We start from the raw sequence: 19,185 nt of genomic DNA, 5'->3' as shown, positions 1-19,185 counted from the left end.
CTAAAAAAGGAAACTGGCAGTGAACCTGGAGAATCTGACTTATGACAGTAAATCCCGAGCAGGGGGACACAGACTGATAAAAGTGAAGTTGCCCTCGAGCATCCTCAGGGTTGGAACTTCCAAGGAGAAACATCAAAGCTCTAAACGGAATCACATTCTATGAACATTCACTCGAATCCAAAATTAGTTAGTTATCCCTTTGTTTAACCAGGGGAAACCAGTTGAGAGCAGTGTATCATTTTCAACACCTGCCCCGGCATTAAAGATGTAATTTATACAGAGAGGCTGTGGATGAACACCTCATGAAAGTTTCATCCATTATACCCTCAACTTTACAGCTTGTGAAAGACTTTTTACAAGTTCACTTTACTTACTTTCATATCAGTTATGTAACTGGTATATTACAGTACAAGAGAATTTTATGAGAACAGTCTCTGAAAGTGGAGGAGGCAGCCCGGCACATGATTGGTAAGAAGCACATTACCAGTAAGGACATCTGACTCTAATGGTGAGCCATCCAGCATGCAAATAGTTGTGCTTATCCCTGTCTAACAGATTGTGAACAGACTACAAGGCTTCAAAATGGTTTTCATTACTTGAATTCATGCAATATGTTTTTGCATTAATATATTCATTGTACTTATTTTGATGCTAAGCAGTCATCAGATTCAGACATTGTGCATATATTCTTACATTGTGGATGGGCTGAATTAGACTGTGGATAACAAGCTTTAATGTGAATTTAATTTTGTTTTATTGTTTAGTATGTTATGCATAATGTTGAATCTTCATCTTATAAGTATCTAGTAATAAGAACTTTCAGATATATGTACTGAAGATTAAATACTTCCTAATGAAATGGGGTAAAGAGGAATCATGAGGTAGCATCGAAAACACAAAGTACGGTACTTGAAAATGAGGACTTAGGTACAGGTAATTCTTCTTGCTCATTTCCACCATGGTTATATCTCCATGAGTCCTGAGAATCTTACTTGAATACTGGCTCTTAAATTTCACTTTGTCAAGTGTCTGTCTGACTTTGTCTTATTTCAAATAGTTAATTGTTCTTCCACAAATCACAGACTCTGCAGAAGACTTTGAGACACCAAAACATAGTACTTCTCGAGTCCATCATCCCTTGAATACTGCCTTACACCCTCTTCTTTCAAATAGGGTAAGAAGATATGCATTTTCCGGAGCTGAACATAACTCCTCTTTTGCTCCCATTGATTGATTTCGGTAACTTTCACACAGACTTCTGCCTGTAAATTAACCAGCTGCATTAATCTCTGGGTAGCAGCAAACTTGTATTTAGTTTCAATGAAAATGACACCATGTAAACAAAACCTGAAGATCTTGGAGCTACCTTTTTATGCATATTTACTGAGGCTCATGACGATTACTTACAAGGCCTTTACTGAAGAGGCCATGATTTACATGATAGTCTACTGAGTCACTGCTGTCTTAAATCCTTTTAACGGCATTCAAAAGCAGAATAAAATCAGCAAATGAAAGGTACCGTCCTGTTTTAACAGTAACGTAAAAACAGGGAAACAAAACCATCCTTACAGCAGTGACATCACTAAAAGGCTAAAAATATTAGGTCTGAATGAGCTCTGAATTGCATATCTTGGTGTAATATAACAGAAAAATGTGTTAATGCTCACTTACATTATGCACAAGTTTCACAGTAAACTTGGATAGTCAAGAGCTCAAGTGTGTGATACAAAGAAGAAACTTTTGCAAAAACGTATACCAAACAATGAAAAGTCCTTTATTGCCATCAGAACATGAGTGAGAAAACCAGAGACAAAAATTTGAGTGAGGAGTCGACTGTACAACCAGCATTCATTCATATACACACACACACACACAGCGCAGCCTTCAGTCTTTCAAAAATGACGCGAGGGATACGGATACATGAGGGAATACAGTACTCACACGATGAGGTATAAAGGCAAACACAGGCATACCAGACACAGCCTCATTCTCCACTCACACACATGCAACTAAACCAAGGTACAAATACTCAAAATACTCATTCATTCTCTAAAACACAACATACAGGTGAGCAGAAATGTACAACAGCAGCATCTGGGTCATCTCGATTCAACCTTACTCCCATTCATCTGTCTCTCAAACCTTTGGCCATGTGGACGCTTGCTTGTCATGCACAATGTTGCCCTTGGGTTTTAATACTTTTTGAGACGAAGGAATGGGTCCCTTCCTGACTCTTGTCCACTGAAAGTGGGACGTTCAGGGCAGATGAGCAGAAGGAAAATGTTGATTCAGTCACAAATAAAGTTGTCCTCCACCAAAGGCAGAGCTTCTACTACGTTAGTTGGACATTCAGTGTGTACATTAGCAGCAATTCTAGTGAATGAAACAATGGCTTTGTAAGTCAGATTAATAACACCCTTTCCTCATGCACAGGACAGGCATCACCTACCACTCAGTAACTAAATGCCATGCAAGTTAGAAAAATAGACTGCAAACTCACAAGACAGAGAAATCAAAGTTCGTCTCCACAGAAGAGGTTGATTTCACTTCAATGTTTTATTTAATATTTTCTAAGGTGTGGAAATTGCAACAAAAAAAATTGAGAGCGGTAACCAAGACAACAGTAACAACATGAGAAGAGAGCCACTGAGGTTTCCAGTCCGTCTCTTACTCCATATGCCAACCCAATCTGCCAGGTACAGGACAGACACGTCACTGGTTTAAGGTTTTCTTTTTCGGTCCTCTACTTTGCGCCACGCGGGAGACCACGTCGACTTGCGCGTGCCTTATGTGTGTGTGTACCTGTAAATGTGGGCCTGTGTGTCATGTGGCTCTCATTTCAATTTGAAGCTGTCCCAATCCCACAGTCTGCAGTCTCCAGGCCCTCCCCCACTAGCAGCACCCATCACAGAAAAGGTGGTTGCCCTCGTGTGTTCCGGAGCTGCGTGCTGCAGTGGTTTATCAAGACACTAGTGTGGCTGAAAGCTAGCACCGCTGCCCCCTCTGACACAGAGAAAGAGGCACGGTATAGTTAATTATTTTAAGTCTAAATCTACAGTTCAAGTTTGCCGTCTGTCTGGTCTCAGCCTGTCCTGTTTACAAGGCCGCAGAGGTGCAGCCCTGGACCCTCGAAAGACCTAAAACAGGTGAGAGGAAGAAGCGACACGTCACATAACAACCCCCAAGCTAGTTGGTAAAGAGCCCAGGGCTTTTTGTTTTTTTTAACCTCACCCTCACAGTTTAGTTTTGTGGTCGCCAAATGTCTCAACTGTGCACACGTACGTGCGCTCGAACATATGTGCACACACAGACCCCAACGCCGTCCATTCTACATGGAATGAGGACAAGCGCCTTGAATTTTGTGTTTGGCACCAGGCTTCGTTTTTCTCACGCTGGCCAGCCACACCCTCCATTTCCGGATTCTCTTTTCACTCATCACTTTCGCACGGGTCTGTTCTCTCCTTCAAACCAAATAATAATAATAGAAAAAAAAAAGGCCCTGGAAGGATACCCTCTTTACTTCCTCTCAGGAAACAAAAATAAACTTAATGGAAAAACTCAAGTTTTTTTTTTTTTTTAATTTTTTTTTTTTTTCAGATTCAAGGCACAATGTCTATCAATATCCCAATCTGTCCATCTTCACTCCCAGGTTCCAGGTTCAGTGTGTGGACACCGCGTCTATTGGACTGTCTGCTCATACGCTTAACAACATAACTCGCAGTCCGTGACATCTCTCTTTAACACCGAGACGCGTCTGTTTTGGTTGAGAGAGCAGCCGCCGAGTCCAAACCAGTGATAAACAATGAACAAAATAAACATTAACGTAAAGGAGGACACAAATAAAGACAACCGTTAAAAAAAAGAAAAAAAAAAGTCTTGTCCTGTTTCTCGTGTTTCAGTATTTTTAGAAATCAAGTCATATCCACCAGCTCTTTTTTGGCAAGCTAGTTGTGTTTTTAAATAAGCACTAAGTACTGATAGATAGGATAGCATACACCGTTAACGTGTGTTTTTAAGAAGATGCGTTTGTCGTTTTTTTGTACTTTTTCACTCTCATAGTATGAATTCAGGTATTTTGTCAGGTACTTTTCACTCATCTGTTTAAGGTTTAAGTTAATGCAAGCAGGGACAGAGTTTGCCATGGAGTCTTGCTCTAGACTTGGGTTCGCGAGGGGCAGGGGCCGTCTCTTTATGAGACCCCGTTGACCAGAGTCAGGGTCTCGCCGGCCGAGGTCATGTCTTTGCTGGGGGAACGCTTGGTGGGCGTTCGCTCATCCTTCTTGGCACTGGTGCCGTTTTCCTGTGGATACAAAAGGTGGGAATCATAAACCAATATCTAATTTGTGTCAAGAAAACTAACAGTGAGGTGAATTTGTGCAAATCTGCCTGTACCTTGGGCTCAGGTGCAGCATGGTTTTCCTTTTGGGGCATGTTCTGTCTGCTCTGGGACTCAGGACGGGATATGTAGTCAGCAACAGTCACTGGAAACATTCAAATCCATGAGATAGATTAATCCACAGAATATTTCAGAGGAAAAATGGAAACAGCTAAAACACTGGACATACCATTTTCCCCTGGCTGTCTGTCACGGCTCGCTGAACCACCCTCTTGGCGGTTGCCACGGTTGCGACGGCGGCGGCTTCGGTTGCGGCGCTGAGGTCTGGCCTCTTCATCTAACAGACAAATGAGATAATATGGATCATTGTCTCTGATTAAGTCACAACTCTGAATTTTTACTTCCATCCAAATTTGTGGTCTTAATTCTCAGATAGTAACATTTCTTATGAAGTATTAGACAACAAAGGTGAGATCAGAAAACTGAGGCTCACCCAGGCCGTTCTCACTAGGGCCAGCCTGGCTGTCTGACTCTGCAGCGGCATCCATCACGCTGGGCTCCTGGTCGTTGCGGCGACGCCGAGATCGTCTGCGGCGGTCTCCTCCCATGCCTTCACTGATGTCTGTGTCAGCCAGCTCTCCCTCCCCCTCCAGCAGAGAGTATGGGTTACTGTCTGGGTCCCTCAGCACTGCAAATGTTGAAAAAGAAATCTTACCATAACCTACTCTGCCATCATTAATTTACAGCAGTTGGAATAGATACACAGCCTTTTAAAACTGCATCTATCCTTGAACCAAAAAAAACACACTTGTTAGCCTGAATACAAAAATGACCCTGCAAACTCCCATGCTCCAAGCTGCGTTTCTCATCTTTACAATATCAGGCTGAAAAGAGCTCAGTGATCACGACTGTTTCCAGAGCCTATGATCTCAGCTTCATAGACAGAACTGATGGGCTCTGAACACTTAAAATGACTGACTAAAGGCTCAACAAAGTTAATGTACACACACCTCCTGCGCACTAGCACAGTTGCTAAAAGGCAGATCAGTGGTGCTATGACTGCTTACAAAAGCATAAAGGGGCAGATCATGGTCTACCTGAGCTGATGGAGTTGGAGGGCTTGGATCCAGTCCCTCCACGGCCTCTTACAGAGTTGGAGCCTCGGCCCCTGCCACCCCTTCGAGAGCCTCTCTCGTCACCGCCTATCCCACGGGGCCTCTGGTCTTTCTCAGTAATATCCTCTGACTCAGAAGCATTGGACAGTTCAGAGTTTGTGCCTGCACAAATTAAAGATAATGTAAACAACTTTCTATAACTTTTCATAAAAAATAAAAAAATTAAATCATAATTTCCTTAATTCTTACCATATCCAGAGTACTGGCTGTTGGATGCCCTGCGTCCTCTCCCACGGCCCCCATAGGTACGAGAAGTGTGGAGTGAGTTGCCGCTCTCATCTGTCATGTAGCCTTTCTCCCGGTCAACACCAGGGCCCCCAGTTCGGCTGGGTGGAGCACGGTAACCGACCCCAATCTGACGGAGCTGCTCATCAATCTGGAGACGCTCAAGACGCAGCTGCTCCACTTCCTTTAAATTAAGACAACCAGTTGTAAATGGTGGGAACTTTTTGAGACCATTTGAGAAAAATCTTTCTTTCTCTCCTTTGCATTTATTACCTATTATTAAAGGTTTGTTTATAAAAAATAAATGTAGATGAACAAATCTTTAAGAAGTAAAATACATGTTAAATACCACAAAGACATTACTTTTAAGCGATTAAGGTGAGTCGTGAATGGCACCTATGCCTTGCTGTTACAATGAAGGATCATTGTCTTCTCCAACTTTAGGTAAACACAAATAACAATGTCTTGCATGACATTTTTGTCTTAAGTGGGACAAAATGCAATATATAAAAAGTGTTTGGTGTCCCACATGTGAAGCAACAAAAATATGTTGAGTTAATGAAGCCATTGACCACTGTACTATAGACATGATTAAAAGCAACATTATGGCACATTTTACTCTTCTATGACTTGTGATTGATTGGGATCTTAATTATAGTTGGTATAGACAGATTTAACAGTCAAAAAAGTTCTGCCGTATTGTGCTCAGTCCAAGCCGTAGTAACAAAACTCAGAACTACTCCAGGGCTGCGCTGGTTCTGCACTCATTTTTCTGCCTCCTATTCTACCACTAAGTGGCAGTGTGGTGTAAACTTTAGTGGCCCTTTGGAGGAACACCCACTTCTGTGGAAAAGTCACTACTGATAATAAATAATAAATGTTTCTGTTATTACCTGAGATTTAAATATCTTTGTCTATTTGCATGGCTGGTCATTCTACAGAGCTGAGTGGCCTTATTATAACTGGAAAAAACACGAAGGACTAGGTTTGAGGTTCACACTTAAGAAATGGATCATGCTTATGATCTAATACAATAACAGGCAGCAGCATGTTAACTGAGTCAAAACGTGACGGCTGAAAACAAGAATAATCACCCACATGAAAATCGCTGATGAAGAACAAAGATCTTGATACAGATGCAATTTGTTCCTAAATAGTGAGTTGATGGCATCTGAGATGGTTACCATCTCCAACTTGACCAAACAGTTCCTTTCAGCTGCTATAGCAGCTGCATCTGTCAGCACAATCAATGCTTCACTCCTCCCATCTTTTAAACGCACTTTTTTTTTAAGCCACTGCTGAATTTAAGAAGGGTCAGTCAGAGTTGCCTGACTGCTGGAAGACAGTAACATAGCATCACACTGTTTCTTACGTATCTGAGAAGAGGCAAAACAAATATCACACTTGGTTTATGTATGTGTATGAGTGTGTGTTTGTGTGTGTGGTAGCTAAAGAAGCCTCACAGTCTAATGTTTTCCGGCCTCTTTGATTCACAGACCTATTTGGTTCGCCTTTTTGCTGAGGATATCCTACAACCCCATTATAGCTGTCAAACAAACAAACTTGAAGAGAAATCAAAGTTAAAAGTTTCATTTTGTCACTTTAAATACTTTTGTCTATCTGGTGGATCACAATTAGTCAAATTAGTCATACTTATGGATAAGGAAAGTGAGCAATGGTAATTCATTGCAGCAGGACCCTGACTGCACCTTCTTGGAGAAGGGGGTTCCACTTCAGTGTGACAGCTGACTACACCAATGACAGCTGACCCCCAAGGGAGGTGTGAAGGAAGCGAGGCAGGGGACTTGATGTTATTTTTGAAAGCAGAGGGTCCAGATAGCTGGTAATCTACACTCCGGTGTACCCTTCACCCCAACCCACAGAGAGGGGTTATTTATAAAAGCACATGAGGTAAGGGCAAAATGAGGCGCTCTCAGCAGCTTCCCTCGTGTGTTACCGAGCGGGCAGAAAACAGGTGACTAATACGAGACCCCCGCACATGCGCTCATCTAGATGCAATAAATAAATCTGTTTTTTTTATCTTTGTAAGTGGAGACACTCACAGATTTAAATCAAGTAAAAATGGCTGCAATATAGACAGACATGCTATTGGTATACAGCTATCTTTTCAGAGTGATAAAAAAAAACAGACCAGAATAGTGCTGCCATCTATTGGTGAAAACGGGAGATCAACCAACCTGAAGATAAGACACGTGATACTCCAACAGTGCCTGAGCATTGCTGATGTTCTCTTTGGTTCCCACAAACACAAAGGGAACCATGCCCTGATTCAGAAAAAAGAAAAGAGAATAGAGTTATGTGCAATTTACAGCGCATTTTGGAATGAGTGTATGCTTGAAAAGAAAAGAAAAAGACATTCAACAGAAACATAGCAACCCATCAAAAACAACAGCTAAGCACCCACACACCAAATAAAACTGACATTTTCTATGCTTTAGGCTGTGTTTGTGTGTTGAAAGTAATGAAAGCTCAAGTGCGAATGACAAAACAAGAGGCACAGCCGCAGAATAGAATAGTGTCTAAGCAGACATTTACTCTCTCTGTCATTAATCAGCTTTGCAATTGGAGAGCAGAAAGGGTGGGTGGGTGTTTATAAGGGGAGTGGGAGGCCAGCCGAACGGTCAATTCACCTCTTTGCTGCTGGCAGTGTCGTCTCTGCTAGCCCCCTGCCTGCCTACCTCCTCCCGGGGAAGCTTTTTATCATTGTCTCCTTCGATCCTGACGCGGACAACGCCCGACTTATCCACAATTTCCTGGATGACTTTGCCGTTTTTGCCGATGACTTTGCCTGTGCAAGGATAAAAGTGGAAAAATAGACAAGAGTAAAAGAATATGCAATTACTAATAAGTGATATTCAGTGGTGATGAAGTGAGATGTTGACAGCAACAAAATGAGACTTATCAGGAATGTTTGGCTGCTCACTCACCTACAAGGTTCCTGGGTACCTGAAAGTAGTCTTCTTTAAACTCAAGATATTCTCTAGCCTGTTTCACTGCCTCTGGGGTCTGCAAAATGGCACAAACATTACCATAAAGAAAATTCAAACAAGACCAGTACAAACATACAACAGTACACAGGTTCATTGAAAGACTTACCTCTCCATAGATCCTGAATGTGCAGCTTTCCTCCTCCAGCTCGATGGCTGTAACACCAGGCACCTTCCTTGCTTGCTGGATGTTGGCACCATGAGAGCCGATGGCGAGGCCCATGAGATCCTCTCTGACTCTGACCTCTTCTTGGTAAGCTGAAGCTAACTGTTTACTCGTCTAGAAAAGGGAAAACACAAATATGCTAGCATGTTCCCTACAACTGTACAGGACTGGGAAACACCTAATTGCTTGAAGTAAAACAGTGGTCCTCATTTTGTCTAAAAGCAGTCAACATAAAGGAAACAATCAGCTGGTTATATGTACAGCTGAGTCGAGCTTCAGCTCACCCTCTTAATTAGACCAACATCCATTGGCCAGTATGTGTGCACGGGAGCAGAATCGCAGCTTATTCAATGCTATGAACTATTGGTAAAACGAGGCATTCTTCTGCTTCTAACTTTCTCTATGTGAGATCATCATACATGTAAGAACCGCTGAATTCACCGCGCAGACATTGTTTTTAAGTTAATTTAATGGTGATTTTATCAGATGATGATGTGGTTCTAAAATCAGGATTTTCCTAAAGCACAGTCTGGAAAAGTGACCGCAAACTGAGGCGATGTCTTAATGGGCTGATTGTCAGTCACGATTCTGAACCAGTTTAGTTGTCTTACTTAAGTAACAAATATGACAATGAAGGAGGCTTTATTGGGAATTTGTCTATATTAATATGCACTTAGGCTTTATGTGTCATCACAAAAAGATGCTAAACAGATGGAAGAATATACAAAGTATATGTCCATTTCAATCTAGTTGAACATATACAAGAAGAGTAATCTGACCCATCACAGCATGGTCTGGGTGTTTGGAGAAGCTTAACATTTTAGAATTTCAGTCAGACTAACTTACTTACAGACTAACTAGATATTACTGAAAGCTGATATCAAAGTGTGAACTTGATACGTGTCAAATGAGTGCGTTTACCTCCAAATGTTTGGTGGCTTCCTCGTTGCGTGACATTAGTATAAGCTTGGTACGGATGCTGCGGAAATGCATGTCGCTCAGGAGAGTCGCACGCTTTACTGTTGTGTCATTTGTAGACTGTTAAGAGAACAACAACAAAAAACAAACAAAAAAAACATGAAGATGACAGCAAAAAATTATTGCTAAAAAAAACTATTATTCTATTTTTTGTGTGATAAAAGGGTTAGGGGTTGAGCTTGTGAATATGGGCAAGTTTTGGAGCCAAGAATGAGCAAAAAGTTTATGAACTTGTTTATGGAGTGTGAAGTCAGAGTACTAACCAGCACAATTAGTTCATGTGTTTGGGCACTGTAGAAGATGCAGTTTGCTCCAATAGCTTTCCTGAAGTCTTTGTGAATGTTGTCATTTGCACAGCTGCCAGATAAGAAAACATTCTTCATTAGTACCACTATAACAATCCCCATGAGATGACACCTTCATGTACAATGTTTCAATAAAAATCTTAACATTAAGCTTGAACTCACATTTCCCTCAAATCTTCTGGGATGGGGATGGGGACCTTGTAGAAAGAGTTTCGAGAGGAAGGGCTGTTGGGGTTGACAGGTCTGATGCGCTCTGATGTGACAATCTCATTGTATGTGGCGTCACATGCCGCATATTCGATTACATAAAACTGAAAACAGCACAACAGTTACAGATATTAAACAGCATGGACAGAATTATAAGATATTTACAGAGCTGGACTGTTACAGACAACCTATATAAAGGATCTGAATAAGCTGTTGATTAAAGGTTTAATAATACATAGATTATGAAGAAAAAAAATCTCAATTCTTGTTTAAGAAAAAACTATGATGGAACTAAAGAAGTCTGCCAGACTAAGATGCAGGCAAAGATGGAAAAAACTGCAGACAAATTAAAAGAAGAAACATGTGAGTGCAGCGGTGAGATGAACACTAAGCCCTCTGTGATCAAAAGCATCAGTCAATGTTATAGATTCCTGTAGGCTCTTATCAGACTGAGACAATTAACATCACAACACCAGCAGCAGCTTTACTGGCACAGGAACACCACAAATCTGTCCTTTTCATATCCTGCTGAGCCACCACTCAACCTGCAGACTGGCACTTGGTACAAGCTCAAATAGTGTGAAAATGTTTTTGAAAACAAAAACAGCAGTGCCTGAGACTGTATCGAGCATTTTGACAGAAAGCAGTGTAAAGGCGAGCACAGTGTGTATATCAAACATTATGCAAAGATATAATGTCAGACTCAGCCAGCACATATTGACTATTTCAGCTCATTATCAAGCAGAACCTCAAATACGACTCAACATACTGCTGTACATACCGCTGTACTCTGAGCTCAATAAGTGATTACTGGCAACACAACTGAATAGTGGGGGCAAAGTGAAAGATGATTGCTTCGCTCCTGTGATCATTTAAAAACTCTGAATCTGAGTAAATAGGCCCTGTCGGATCTTATCACCCAACTGACTTCTCAGCAAAGTTTGTCCTTTTAAGCTCCAGCTTCACAAAATTTGAGCTCTGTGGAAAAACCAATTCAATTCTTAGAAATTACTTCCTGACTCGTTAACTTTTTTATTTTTTTAGAAATGAAGTAATATTTTAATCTACTTTCGGTTACTATGGTGCTTGAAATAATGCAGACATGCACAAGTTGAAAAGGTGTATGAAAACTCAAAACTTTTACTTGTGACTCATTAGCTTCATCAGTCATTAGTAGGAAAAGTGTGTTTTTTTCCCTTTACCATCTGATCTTGTTTAAAAGATTTGCTCTTAGCAACCACTTACCTCTCCCTTCATCATCCTGACCCGTGCCAACCACCACCCACATGGCTCCTGTTCGTTGGCCCTGGAGTAAACCTGCAAGGAGAGGTACAGTGAATAAAAGCAGAAACACAGTCATAAAACTATACTTCACTTAATATATTTCATTGTTGAGTTATTTTGTAAATACATAAGCCTTTTTTGTAATGTTTAAGATACAGTATTACAAACCAAAGAATTCATCTGATCAAAAATGCCGGCACCATAGTGTACTCAGCTTCCACAATAGACAGTTTAGAGTGTCAATAAGCCTAAAAGTCCATTTTCAAATCCATTCATCATCTGCCGCTTATTCGGGGGTCGGGTCGCGGGGGCAGAAGCTTGAGCAGAGAAACCCAAACGTCCCTGTCCCCAGCCACTTCCTCCAGCTCTTCCGGGGGGACCCCGAGGCGTTCCCAGGCCAGCCGAGAGACAGTCTCTCCAACGTGTCCTGGGTCTTCCCCGGGGTCTCTTCCCAGTGGGACGTGCCCGGAATTTTCAAATGTTGCAGAATTCAGAGGCCACATCAATGTGAGGACATAATCAAAATCATATGTTCCTTACCAGGTCTTAAAAAACCTTAGATGAACACCACATATTACAGTGTCATCATTCGATAAAAACTAAGTAAAATGCAGAAGCTGAGTGTATAAAACTAAGTCCACCCCATGATTCGATCATTTTTAGGACCACCTTCAGTCGCAATAACTTGAAGCAAAGATTTCTTTATGACATCATCATTTACATCATTATAGAGTAATTTTGGTCGGCTCTTCTTTATAAAATCGCTTAACTGCATTGAGGTTTGCAGCACTGGTTTATGCACAGCTCTCTTAAGGTCCCACCACAGCATTTCAATCAAGTTGAGGTCTGTACTTTGACTGGACCGATGCAACAACTTGATTCTTTTCTTTTTCCGACATTCTGTTGTAGACTTGCTGCTGTGTTTGGGATCATTGTCCTGTTGATGACCCAGTTTCAGTCAAACTTTAGCTGTCCGACAGATGGCCTCACATATGACTCTAGAATACTTTGGTATACAGAAGAGTTCATGATGGACTCAATAACTGCAAGGTGTCCAGGTCATGTGGCTGCAGAACAAGCCCAAATCATTAGCCCCCCACCACCGTGCTTGTCAATTTATATGAGGCGTTTGAACGCAAACGCAGCATATCAGCTCAAACATGCTGCTGTGCATTATGGCCAAATATCTCCACTTTGGTCTCATGTGTCCTTAAACGTCAAGAGGAGGATTTTGAAGTTGATACGGTGTTTGATGGGAAGCCAGTGGAGTTGGTGTACAATGGGGGTGATGTGACTGATGGATGGTGTTTTGGTGATGATCCGGGCAGCAGCGTTCTGGACCAGCTGGAGTTTATGGAGGAGCTTGTGGGGAAGACCAAATAAAAGGGAATTGCTATAGTCCAGATGGGAAGTGACCAGAGAGTGAACCAGGATAGCTGCGCTGTTGGGAGTGAGTGAAGAGCAGAGGCGGTTGATGTTCCGGAGGTGGAAGTAGGGGGCCCGGATGGTGTTGCTGATGTGGGTGTGGAAAGATTGGGTGCTGTCGAGGACAACACCCAGACTCTTAGCCTGTGGGGCAGGGGAAACAGAGTAATTGTCGATGTTGAGGGTGAAGCTGGGATGTTTGGAGAGGGTGGACTTTGTACCAATAAGGACTACCTCAGTTTTGTTACTGTTGAGTTTGAGGAAATTTGAGGAGAACCAGGCTTTGATTTCCTGTAAGCAGGCACAGAGGGAGGAGGGCGGGAAGGTGGAAGTGGGTTTGGAAGAAACGTAGAGCTGGGTGTCGTCCGCATAACAGTGGAAAAGGATTTTATGTTTGCGAAATATCAGTCCAAGTGGGAGGACATAAATAATAAATAGGAGAGGGCCCAGGACAGAGTCCTGGGGAACACCAGAGGAGAGGGGGGATGGGTGGGATGTGAATGATTTCAAATGGATGAACTGAGTACGACCAGAGAGATATGAGTGGAACCAGTCTACGGGTGTTGTTGTTCCAAAAGTCTTGTGGTTTGATCAAATGCAGCTTTTCAAACCAAAGCTGTTATGCCATGTTCATGTTTAGAGAGAAGAGGCTTTCTCCTGCAAACCTTCCAAACAAGTCATACTTGTTCAACCTTTTTCGAATTTGACTGTCATGAATTTTAACATTTAATGTGCCAGCTGAGACCTGTAGAGCCTGAAATGTAGCTATTTTGTTTTTTACAGTTTCTCTTAGAATTGCACTGTCTGACCTTGTGGTGAACTTGTTGGGATGACCACTCATGTGGACACAAAGTGGCAGGCCTTACCTCCACCTCTTCGCCTTCACCAATATCCTTGTGGTAGTCGGTCGGAGGAGGCAACCGCACGTCGCTGAAGGGCAGTTGTCTTTCTGGCTGCCAGCTAGGGCAAGAAAAGCCATAAATGAGAATTACTTACACCCTTATCGATAAAAAACAAAAACAAAACTAGAATCGAAATAAAGATAGAATAGTAATGATGAAAATATAAATCGAAACGGTTCAATAGGCTTAATGAGCATGTATGTTCCCCCTTTTAAATTTAAAAGTTTGTTAGTTTCAAGGGTAAAAGCTTATTACACTGGACTTTTATATAGCTTTATTCCGTGTTCATCTACAATCAATATCTCTTCCTCTTATCACTTCCATAAGATATTTTAGATGTAAAGAAACAACCAGCTTGTTCAACACCTTTATATGCTCAGAGAAAGTAAAAGGAGAAGGCGGGGGAGAGAACCAACCAAAAAGTAACACAGGCCACCATGCTGCCTGCCTGCCTGCCTGTCCCCCCTCCCTCCCTCCCACTTTGCATACCTTGGATCACTATTTTTAGGAGGCCCGTGCTCAACATTCTGAGTCGGGTAGATTGAGGGACCAAAGAGATGGGTGGGGGTGGTAGAAAGGGACAGTAGGTTGGCCTATGAGTAAACGAATTCATGCCACATGTATGGCAGGGACAGAAGGGGGTAGAGCAGGAGATTTAAAAAACTGTAAGAGACGTATATGGACAGCTGCATCCTGAGCACAGGTGCTGAAGAGGAAAATTTAAATACCTAAGACACAGTCCTGGACTAGTCATCATATTTCTCTTACTATGTTACAAGCTTGGTCTCTCTGTACCAAGACCATTTACTATAATGCAGACATACAAGTGAACGGAAGGAACAAACTTACTTGTTTTCAAATACAATTGTGAGTGAATCTTCATGGACATCTTTGATAAAGCCCTGAAAGAAGAGCAAAGAGGAAGAATTTTACTCCCATGAACGCAGAACAGAAAGACATAGATGAAGGGTGGAGCTGTGGGTGTAAACAACACTGACAGCTGGTTTTTAAACTGCACTACACCAATACTGTAACTGTTGCCGAAAAAGAGCATCTAGAGCTTTTTGGAAAGCCAAGGCATCATGTCGCTGACACAATTTCACTGGCTGTGAATTCTGTGCTGGATAAAGTGACAAGAAACATTGAGTGACTTCTCCTGATAGCGCAGACAGCCTGCAAATCTTCCTTACATACAAACAGGATTAAAATGCAGGAACCTTTCCTTTTGTGTGTAAATTGGAAGACAATCATTTTAGGATAGGAATATTCATGAGGCTACATATACAAGAAAGGCAAACTCCCATTCCGCCTTGCTTATATGGACTGATTATATGACAGCCCACCTATTAAGAAAGAGACTACTTGAGTATGTTGCTTGACCACCATGACCATTCACAAATCAGTCACATCATGCCATAAAACATAACCAACACCCCCTTTGCTGAGCAGAAACTGGACAGGGGGAAACATGTAGGCATGGCATGTCACTTAGAGTGACACTACCATATATGGGACAGAGAGATCGGATAGTATCTTCAGCTTCAGATGTGCTTGGGGGTTAGAAATGCTGGTGTGGAATCACTTGCTGGCTAGATGCTGGGAAAGCTGGCTGGGGTTAAGTCTGGATTAGGGGTAATGATCATGTGCACTGCTGGATTTTACACCCTGTGAATCATCCACAGTAACAACAACTAATATCAACAACAACCTCACAGTCCAAACATCCATACAAACAGTAGCAGGTTATAGTCTGCCATTTACATAATAGTGCTCATCCACACAGTTGAATGTTTTCCAGTTCAAGCATTGCTTTCACTCCTATGCTGTATTCAAAAGATAGATTAAATTTATCATTCTGGCCATCGATATCTTAATTTCGGAAAGAGGACAAGACCTATAAGGGGTATTCTGACAGAAAGTACGCAGCCCTGTGGGGTATCACCTTGTCAATAACAAGGCACGCACACACTACATAATGTTACGTCACTGGATATCGTTGCAATTATGTTTAGAAAAGTTTTTGAAAGCTTCGGCAAAAGTCGGTTTACAAGACAGACCTGCAGCAGTGGATTTTATTCCAAGTTCGACAAACTGAGTGGGATGGTGGATATGCACATGACTTTTCATTTTACAGGGACCCTTGACTGCCAACTTTTTTTGCTGAAAATCCAATTAAATGTCTTCTGCAACTAAAGAGAACCGCTGGGTTTTGAGTGACAGCAGAAGTCACACCAATGTGGCATTTTAACAATTTAAGCGTTTTACACAGTGCTCCAAAACTTCCATTTTATTTCAGATGCAACACCTGTTAATGACATTTAAATAATGGTATATTGAAGAGGACTTCAAACTGGAAAATGTTTACTGAGCCAAAAAAATCAAGTGTGATGTTTGGTAATTTTCTCATCCACTTATAAACAATTAAACAAAGGAGCTGTTTCTCGCTGACCAATAGATGGAATGCACACTACAAGTTCTTCAGGAACGGCTTCTCTTTTCAGACTCAAAATCAACACCTTTTTAAACAATCTAATCTTCTATATTGTATTCAAGTAGAAAGTTTAAAAAGACTGAGTCAGAGTAGCTGAGGATATTTCAAAGAGTGAAATTCTTTTAAACCGAGTGTGAATCACAGAAGAAAAGCTTTCGTCCCACATCCCACAGATTATAAACTATAACCTGGAAAATGGCATTTAGAAGTCACAAACACAGTTGTGTCTACATCATGTACAAAATGAGAGCTACAAGATAACAGACGTAACAGAGTTTAATGGAAAATGTTCATTCAAGCCAGAGTCAAACTGTCACCCAGTAAAACAGAACAACAGGTGAAGCAGCATGAGAGTAAATATAGGATCATCACTAAACTGTGGTGTGGTTGGCCGGCCAACTGAAAGGTTGAAGACGAACAAGAAAGAGCATATTGACAAATAACTGTACTATATTAAAGATACGAAAACGCGTGATTCAAAATCCTCATATCAAAACCTGCAATGTTCAGAGACCAAAGTTTGTATGACTACTTAAAAACAGTCATATCCCATGACATTCTCTCTAAAACCAGAATTAAGTATAAAATTCAATAAGAAGTCACCAAGTTTGAATTTTAAGGTCGTATCTCACAGTGACACAGGAGCAAAAAACTAAACAAAAAAAAAGATGTGAAAGTATAGTTGCCTCTGAGGATTCGACAAAAATGAAACAGAAACTGTTGATGGACAGGAGTTATTTTTCAGGGCAAGAAACAGAATGATGAGGTTACATTCATGACGCTAAAACTTTGGTTCGTTCATAAGATAATTCTGAGGTTTGTGAGCTTTGATGAAGCATCACTTCACAAAAGCTGCACAACAGCTGTCTGGTTAGCAGTCGGCTCTTGTCTAAAATGCTCGCATCCCACAATTCACGACAAAGCCATGTGTTATCAGACACGATATGTACAATTGAAATAATACGGAGAATATTTTCCTAACAATATAAGCTGCGTTTAGAAAACCAGAATATTATAACGGATAAATATAGGCCATACATGGTGATGACAAGTGTACCTAGCTAGTGCCGCTAACTCTTGCTAGCTGCCCATCCTGCAACGGCCATTCTTATTGGAACCATCTCTGCTCATCATGACTAACCAAGAGCTAACTTTAGCCAAGTAATGCTTAACTACGTCTGTGCACTGGAGAATGAAACCAACGTTTTTAATTAAGCAAAACTTTTCATTTAAACAGCTAGAAACTACGACCGTATAACCAGGTTACCTTGTAGAAGGCCCCATTCGAGCCGCGAACTTCCACGGCCAGCCCGTCCATACTGGTCGGAAGATCCCCACGGCTAAGCTTGTCTGCAGCCGTTATGACTCCCTGTGGGTCCGGTAAGGTTACCACCCCCAGCTTCGCCGGCCCTTCGCCGCTATCTGGTCGCTTGTGGATTTCCAGTGTTTCGGGTGGAGGAAAAGGGACAGAGGTGAAGGGGTTGGGGAGATGGGTGTGATGGTGTCAACTAATACAACGCAGAGGCTGTCTCTGGCAGCCACTTAGGGAGAATCCGCTGTCTGTTTTGTCTGGGTGTGGGATTGAGAACTAACGACCTGAAAAGATCCGCCACGAGCGGTTGGTGAGGTCTCGACGTCCGCGAGGAGGAGAACCAAGCTAAGGATGCTACAACAGGAGGATGCTAGCTGATGGATAATTAGCTGGGAGGCTAGCTATCAACACCTTGATCCCGTCAGTTTTCAGGGATGCTAGCAGGCTAGTATTTGATAGCCTGGCTACGTTTGTTGGTTGTACGTGTGGCGCAGTCGCTGCCTTGAATAATTTCACAGAAGTCGTCACCGGGGGTCGTTTCTTTAGTCCGTGGTGTAATTTTCAGCGGTCAGTCTTTCCCAAAAAGCGTTCGAAATACACTACCGCCCGGTGACTCCTTACACCAACCACCCGTCCCCTCAAACACACGCCGATAGAGTGAATCAGTGAGGGACTGAATGACCTGGAACACCCCACCCCTGCACACAAAGACCCGCCCGATACGACGAACGGATTCATAATTGGTTAAAAGTAATGACAATCACTTTTGCTGTCATTAATTGGTTTAAAAGATAAGGGCTGGTCAATGAACGTGTCCAATAAAACACAGAGAGTCGCATCCTAACACAATCCATTGGTTTATTTCCGTGTCAGTTGTATTTTTACTCAAATTGACTGGCTCTCAGGTTAAATTTTGCCCACTCATTGATGAGTAAAGACCACCAGCTATTGTGTAAACAGCACCCCAGCGTAGTTACTATTTACACAATACTTTATGTAAAAGTTTACAAGGCAGAAACACAAAAGGGAAAACACTGTTTGGGGATTTTACCCCCTACTTTTGATAAATCTTATCACCTTGATCAGCCCAACAGGACTATAGCCATTACTTTAATGCAAAAGAAGATAAGTAAAAAAAAATCAATGTAGGAAAAACTGGGTAATGGCATGTTTACTTCACAGCCAAAATGCTGCACCAAGATGAGGAGATATGGACAAAGACTGATGAGAGGAAACAGCTGTGAGGCAGAAATGAGAGGGCAAGGGTCACAGGGGGAAGCCACCCAGCTCATGAATAGTAACAACAGAGAAAGTTACTATATGTACAGGAGAGAAAGCAGTTAATACACGACTTCGACAGAATCCATTAGT

General features: G+C 41.9%; 1 protein-coding gene across 1 annotated transcript; it reads right to left on the bottom strand.

The window, feature by feature from the left end:
* Positions 1–1,751: 1,751 nt before the first annotated feature.
* On the bottom strand, positions 1,752–18,494 carry fxr2 (FMR1 autosomal homolog 2). The gene is made up of 17 exons (XM_072377001.1): positions 17,770–18,494; positions 14,861–14,913; positions 13,976–14,069; positions 11,646–11,717; positions 10,356–10,504; positions 10,152–10,245; positions 9,832–9,948; positions 8,854–9,024; positions 8,685–8,763; positions 8,388–8,545; positions 7,935–8,021; positions 5,701–5,920; positions 5,434–5,613; positions 4,830–5,024; positions 4,566–4,673; positions 4,393–4,481; positions 1,752–4,300 (listed from the first exon to the last, which is right to left on the bottom strand). The coding sequence occupies exons 1-17, from the start codon at positions 17,818–17,820 to the stop codon at positions 4,190–4,192; spliced, it is 2,028 nt and encodes a 675-aa protein (XP_072233102.1). The 5' UTR covers positions 17,821–18,494; the 3' UTR covers positions 1,752–4,189.
* Between the last annotated feature and the right edge of the window lie 691 nt (positions 18,495–19,185).

This window comes from Leuresthes tenuis, unplaced genomic scaffold (genome assembly GCF_036924035.1).
Source record: "Leuresthes tenuis unplaced genomic scaffold, fLeuTen1.0.hap1 SCAF_22, whole genome shotgun sequence".
NCBI lineage: Eukaryota > Metazoa > Chordata > Actinopteri > Atheriniformes > Atherinopsidae > Leuresthes > Leuresthes tenuis.
This window is presented reverse-complemented; position numbering and strand designations above follow the sequence as displayed.